The 6,918-nt window shown below is 36.4% G+C and overlaps 1 protein-coding gene across 1 annotated transcript; it reads right to left on the minus strand.

Annotated features, from left to right (window-relative positions):
- Positions 1-713: 713 nt before the first annotated feature.
- LOC142338214 (uncharacterized) lies at positions 714-6,172 on the minus strand. Its single transcript, XM_075387869.1, has 3 exons — positions 5,837-6,172; positions 1,949-2,182; positions 714-1,184 (listed from the first exon to the last, which is right to left on the minus strand). Exons 1-3 carry the CDS (start codon positions 6,058-6,060, stop codon positions 1,055-1,057), a joined length of 588 nt encoding a protein of 195 aa, XP_075243984.1. The 5' UTR covers positions 6,061-6,172; the 3' UTR covers positions 714-1,054.
- Between the last annotated feature and the right edge of the window lie 746 nt (positions 6,173-6,918).

The raw sequence follows: 6,918 nt of genomic DNA on the forward strand, positions 1-6,918 counted from the left end.
TGAACGAGGATTACACCAAAAAGTTGTTTCAAAAATATATTTTGGATAAAACTATGTAATCAGCTTAATATTTCAATGAATTGACAGTTCAATGAATTGCAATTATATGAATATCTTAAGTGGTTCCTGTGTTAATTGGTGTGCATATGTTTAACTCTGTTTAGTTCGGACTATTTTGTCTGGGACCCTTTCGTCTGCTTTTTTGGGACTGTTTTGTCTGGGACTCTTTTGTCTGGGAATATTTTGCTATTGGGGACTGTTTTGTCTGTTCACCGATTTATTCAGCGATGATTCTATCGATCGGCCAAAATTGACTGAACAAAAAAAAACCCATTTGAGTATATAGTTCCTCCCCCACTAAAGTGGGTCGGAACAATAAAAGTAAGTTTTCGATAATATGTTATTCCTAGGGTAACAATTAACATGATTTATTCAGCTCCGGTTGACGAGAACTGATCAGATTTCTACGCGTTGGAGGCGGTCTCTGATCAGATTTGTGAGTGCTGGACATAGATCATTTTAGACTGGACATAGATAATTCTGATTAGATCATTTTAAACCATAAAACCTCTGATCAGACTTAATTCAGACCCCCCTTGTCCAGACTTTCGAACCAAGGATCAGAACTCTAGAATTTCAGGCGCAGATTTCAAGTGCAGAAGATGGTCTGATCAGGAGTCTCTTTGGTCTGGGACTTGGACTTGCCGGGTTGAGAAATGAGAGCACTCTCTAGTTATGTAACAAACAAGATTATGCGTGGACAATTAAACAGAAGTGCACAGATGGCGTTGAAAAACGCTGAATTTTTATAATTAGTTTCCTTTACTGCTTTGTTCGCATACCGCTGCTGACATAAAATTTACATAAAAATTATTTTTTTAAAAAAATTAGAAATGTAGCTTCCGCTTTTATTGTATAACAACGGTATCTTGGTGACTTATGTGAGGTGAACGGGAGAGAGTGAGCGGGGGGGGGGGGGGGTTGGCGGCTAGATCTTAGGCGGAAAGATCCAATTATGTACGTGAAGAGGGATTGAATAGCTCATTCCCTTTGTTCAGACTACATTCCCGTTGAGTGTAGTTTGACATGTTCTCTGTACAGTTATGTTGAGGGAATTCCTTTTGGAGATAATTGGGGATGGTGGCGGAGGTGGGGCGGCTTTGACAGCTTCTCCTTTTTTGACTCTATGGCAGAACAAAATTGTATGACGTCACACATATCGCTGATCCAATAACTGTTTCTATTGTACTGTCTTTACTATTGTTATGTGTTTCTAATAACTGTCTTTACTACCCATGTTTTGGTCCAGACCCAAATTGAGCTTTATTTATTAACAGTAGTTAATAGTGAAGATAAAAGTAAAAAATATTAAAGTAAAAAATTAATATATTAATTTTTACTTTAATATTTTTTACTTTTATCTTCACTATTAACTACTGTTAATAAATAAAGCAAAATGTTAAGAGAATGGACTTCTTCTGGGTTCATATAGGCCGTTTAGGATGCTAAAAAGGTCGTATGTCGACCGATTCTACTGATATGGCTTTTTAAAAACCTATAAAACGGTAATTTGTGTTTTACTTCCTAGCTTTACTGCAAAAATCATATATAATTTCCAGGAAGATAAGTTTCATGCATAATATACGTTGTGACATCGTATATGATCACTGCAGGTAACACAGGAAGTGCGGAACGGGTAATCAATTTCATCTTTTAGTCGCAAACTTTACCTGAAAATACTTTTTTCAATGCTGAAAATTACTCATGAAGCTATCACTGTTAAAGGCCAATAAATACGACAAAATATACACCGAATAACATCGGACGAATTGCTCCCGAACCAATGTCGAGGCAATCAATTTAGATGGGGGGCATAGGCTAGAGAAACTTTTATTGTGCAAAAACTTCAGACTAGTGAGGGGTTCGAACCAGCCCAGAGGGAACTTACCCTGCAGCCTTTTTCTCATCTTTCGGTTCATCTTTAGGTTTTTTCTTTTGAACTTTTCGAGTTTTCTTCGGTTTCTTTTTGGCTTCCGCAGCCGGCTTCACCGGAACAGTCGTGGGTTGTATACTCGTATCGCGTGCACGGGAGAGAATTCGCGCTGAAGCTAGAAGTCTCCTTTCGGTCGGGTTTTGGTACAATGAAGGGTCGTGTATCCCAAATTTTTGAGGATAGTTATATCTGCGGGGTGTTCTTGGTAAATATTTTAAATTTTAATAACATTTTGAATCCTCACGTTGTACTTAGAAAATTGTGCAAACAAATTTTTAGCTCGCTTTTACTGATGTAAAGTCAAGTTCTTTAAATATTTAATTTAACGTTTTTTTTAGTTTTACATAATGATATATTCTTAACTCCTCTTTACCATTTGCATTTTGTGTATTAGAGGAAATTAAGAATTTGTTTTTCTTTAACATAATATATAAACTCAGATCGCTCTGATAATAAGCATTCAAACCCAGAATGGTGATTTTTAAATTACCACTCAAAAAGTTTGAGCAGAAATTTTATAGACAGAATTTGAAAATTTTTTGTCGATCTCACAAATTTTGTTGCCTTTATTCTTATATATGAAAAAATAAGTTCGAGCTCCATTTGTACAATGCATACCGGGTCGAGGTTTTTGGTTGAATCTTCGTAAGAAGTGCGATGAATGAGGTGAATTTCTTCAAGAGATGCAGTGATTAAGGGGAATGCGGTGAAAAAAATATTTCACCGCACTTCACCTCATTTCTTTCAAAAATTCACCGCGAAGTTCATCGCATTTGCTTTCGAACGTTTACTAAATCTGTTTTAGATTCACGAGAAATATCTTACAAGTAAGTGACAGTTGGCGCAGTGGAACAAAAAACTGAAATCATGCAGGAGGTAAGAGGTTGGAAACCGTGTCAGGAAGCTAGTTTTTTGTAGAAATACTGAGAACGCGGTGAAAATAATTAACTCGCCGCGATTCACTGCATTCACTGCAAAAAAGTAATAAAAACCATCTGAAAATTTTCGTTTTCACCGCATTTCACTGCAATTCTTACAAAAATTCACCGCCAAACCTCGACCCGGGTAAAAAACGTTATAAATGCTTCATAATTATTAGAACTCAACGTCGCTTTTCTGAAAGAGTTTACAAATAAATTAATTGACAGGTTGTTGCATTGATTATCACACCAGAAAAGTGTTAAGTTAAAACCTGACTATAACGAAAAATAGCGATAGCAGAGGAACCAACAGTATCAAAAAACGTGTACAAATTTTACTGTAAGCTTTACTCACAATTTTTGGTTATATCAGACTACTGCTTTGCAACGTATAAAGTTGTCAATGGGTTGAAGCGAGGCCGGTAAGCCACACAGTGCAACTATTTGAAACAAGTGAAATTGTAGAATGTATTTGGATATTTTGTAGGCGCATTTTAATTTTTTGAAGCTAAAAGCAAATTATTTTAGATTTTTTTGCTGCTCATTAGGAGCCGTGAAATGAAGATGAATCAAACTTGTTCGACATTATTTTCGTGTTTTATCATAATTTTTTATTTGACCCGTTTTTTAGAATTTAATTACAAAAAGAGGACCAGTTTTTCTGTGTTCTTGTTATAGGGTAATAGATATACAGTATTATAGTAAAAGATCATCAGCTTAGAACCAATTCTTTTTATAATGATTTTTTTTCCAATTGTTGCAGTTTCTAGCGAAATTGATCAAAACCAACCAACCTTATGATTGGGTTACCGTACCATGATGTTATATTGGACAAGAAAGTATCAGAAAGGCAAAACAGTGTTTTTATCTGGGTATAACCATTCACTGTATGCTAATTTTTCTGCATCATGAATAGAATGTATTGACAAAAGTATCAAAAATATTTCTTTTTTTTAAGATGGCGCCAAATGGTATCAAGAAAGTTTCTCACTCGATATTACAAGGCTTATATAAATCCTATTATTCCATATCGTTTTTTAGTGTATGGCTGAGTATAATAGCTCTTTCATTACTTTTTTTAAAAAGCAAAAAATTTTGTTGGAAAATATTCTTTTCAAATCGAAGCTAGCTCAGATCGGTTATTTATTTGAGCTGACTGAAGCGTCAAATGTGTACGATATGTACGCAGTTGAAATTCTGAAGTTTTTTAAATAAGCAATTACGAACAGTTGCCCAACTGGAAGTCTGAAATCTCTTTAATGCTAAAGATGAGCAGTGTGTAAGTGCAAGAAGATTGAGCTTGGGTCTGTTTGAGGTACCTCTTGTAAAATCTACATACAAAAGTAAGACACTCAGTAGTGTGCCATGGGTCAAAACTATTAAACTACTTTCTGGGCTTAAACCTAATAGGTATGAGCCAAATAGTGAACGCAAAGTGCAACTATCCCCGAAGCAAACTAGGAATTTATTTTAAAAATACCAACTCAGTAACGTTGATTTTGAAACAGTTTTCTAATCAACCGTGCATTCAAGATTCTTTAGCACTCACTTGGGCCCTCAAGTGAAAGGTGTTCACACCTATGGAGGGCCCCCTTTGGTGCGAGAATACAATGGTATTTGCAGATGGTTTCTCACTGATGTCATTGTAGCTTCGAAAATTAGCACTCTTCTGATGTACAAAAGATATGACAAAAAATTTGAACATGTTCCCTTGTGTTTTCTCAAACCAATTATGTTTTCTTTGAGAATTGCTGCGCTGACTGTTCGAAAACTCGTTACAATGTTTGCTTGTTAAGATTAGCAAAAATTGTGAGAATTGAAACTTTTGTTACTTTTCGTTTTTCTATTTTTTTTTAGAAAAATTGCTAACCGTTACCTCCAATGGTACCAGAGATGCTGATAACTTCGATGTTGTAAAAAATACCTAGCTTCCACTTCATCTATCTCTACTGCCAGATCTCTACACTGGCAGACTCTACAATGCCAGTTCTTCTTATTCATGGCGCGAGATCGAAAATTCGCAGCAATACATGCCGTTGCTATATAAATTTTTACAGATTTAGGAATTTTGGATTCTGCCTACTAAAATGGTTTCATAATTATCTTGCAATTGCCTTAAGCTCCAGGATGTTCTTTTCATATCATATACGCGAAATACTCTCATGAAAGTTGGCAAAGATAAAAGTCAAAGCGAAATCCGTTTTGAAACGCTCTCACTTATGCATTAGGATTATAAAAGGGAATTAATCTACAAATTCGAGTCATTTTACAAACCTGTTAAGGTCGCCAATAACTACATGGCAACCGACGGTATTGAGGTTTGTGTTTTGAGCAAAGTTGCGTTACACCCTCAAAAGCCACTACGGGGGTTTGAGGAATCGGCTCTAAAAGGAGATTACAAAATTAGCTTTAGGCTTCAAAAATAAAATTAATGCCTTGTGCCACTCAGAAACCGGAAAATTTTGAGATTGCAATTTTGTCCTCTGACCGCAAATTCAGACTTCGACGGCTTATGTTTTGCTCAGTTTTTTTGCCTAAAAAACAAAGTTTTCTTAACCTCGAGGCTGTTATCACCTCTCTTATGGCTAGTAGATTTGAGTCGAGCAAAAATACAGCATCAAAACTAGGGTTGAGCTAAAGTGCAAGTATTCACCGATATCAAGTCTGTACTTAAACTATTTGGACCGAGCATGTTCTTTCCATACCATTTTTAATCCAAGTATCTGGGTCTTTCCCATTATAGCCCCCCCCCCAGCTTAGTGGTCAGATGACCTATAGCCCCCCCCCAATAATGGTAAATATACCATAATAGGGGGCTATAATTTCATGGGGGGCTATAATGGGAAAGACCCAAGTATCTTATGTAGAGGTCTAAACCGGTGTTGTCACATTTTATTTAATCTTATGAATCCCAACAACACCCCTGTCGTATCCTGGTTGGTAATCCGGAAACCCCAGATATGCATTTCCGTTCTGACTGGGATAACCAAAACGAACAACCAGCGGCTGTTTGCCAGTACAAAAGCACCCGACCATCCCCTGGCTGTACCCCGGATATAAGTACCCTGATTGCCCGTAAGCTGCGGAAATGTTTCTCATTGGTCCAAAACTTTGTTTCATTTGGCACCCTCCCTTTGCATAAACCATTTTGGATCCGTTTCTTGTTGGCTTTCAGTTTTCAATTTTTGTTTGAGTTGTTGATTGGGTGCTTGGGTAGTTGCGGGTAGTTTATCACTCAGCGAAAAAAAAGTGAAGTGTACTGCATACTGATTGTTGCTTTTTGACATATCTGGCTATAGATTGAATCAAATATTCACTAATACTTCATTAAGTATGTAATAGAACATTGATCTTAGCGCCCCCAGGGACTTAGTGCCATGAAATGAGAGCGCTTGCGTCCGAGTGCTGGGTATGAGTCTCGAGGAGACCACGATTTGTTCTCACCTATAAGAGAACCAAAAGATGAAAAGTTTGAGAGATCTACAGATCTCTTAGTAAAATCTGACATTTTGCCTGCAGAACTTTTAATAAACCAGATGAGTGTTTCAAAACTTAGGAATGATATTTCATTATTGAAAACACACGGCACTGAGAGTTTTTGTCTAAGTGGTAATGTCTTAGTAAGAAAAAACAACAGAACTGAACAGCTAATTCTCTTAAGGTCGAGCAGTCGATCAATACAAAAAAGAAGCATCCAAAAGTGGAATAAACTTCCGCGTGATGTCCGGACTATCAGATCAAAATCAAAGTTTAAACGCATGTTAAAACAGCATCTGCTCCAACAATTCAAACTTGTACCGTTGGAAAAGGAACGTTGGTGGCTTCAAAAGTTATTTTTACCTGTAGAAAACGGAACCACTAATTTTGATTTTTAACATTGTACTGATTTTGTTTATATAATTTTAAACTTGTAATATTTAACCCCTGGGTTATATTTTCAATTTACTTGTTTAAAAAAAAGACATCAAGTGCAACCCCGTCATTTATCAACCCCTTATTATCCAA

This window comes from Convolutriloba macropyga, chromosome 4 (assembly GCF_964194025.1).
Source record: "Convolutriloba macropyga chromosome 4, txConMacr16.3, whole genome shotgun sequence".
Lineage (NCBI taxonomy): Eukaryota > Metazoa > Xenacoelomorpha > Acoela > Convolutidae > Convolutriloba > Convolutriloba macropyga.

Excerpts from the sequence above, each read along its gene's own strand:
- LOC142338214 (XM_075387869.1), bottom strand. The coding sequence starts at position 6,060 with ATGGTTTATGCAAAGGGAGGGTGCCAAATGAAACAAAGTTTTGGACCA. Across the intron at positions 2,183-5,836 it reads TACCAACCAGGATACGACAG|ATATAACTATCCTCAAAAAT; the intron begins GGGTGTTGTTGG and ends AACACCCCGCAG. Across the intron at positions 1,185-1,948 it reads GATGAGAAAAAGGCTGCAGG|AGTCAAAAAAGGAGAAGCTG; the intron begins GTAAGTTCCCTC and ends GTTCTGCCATAG.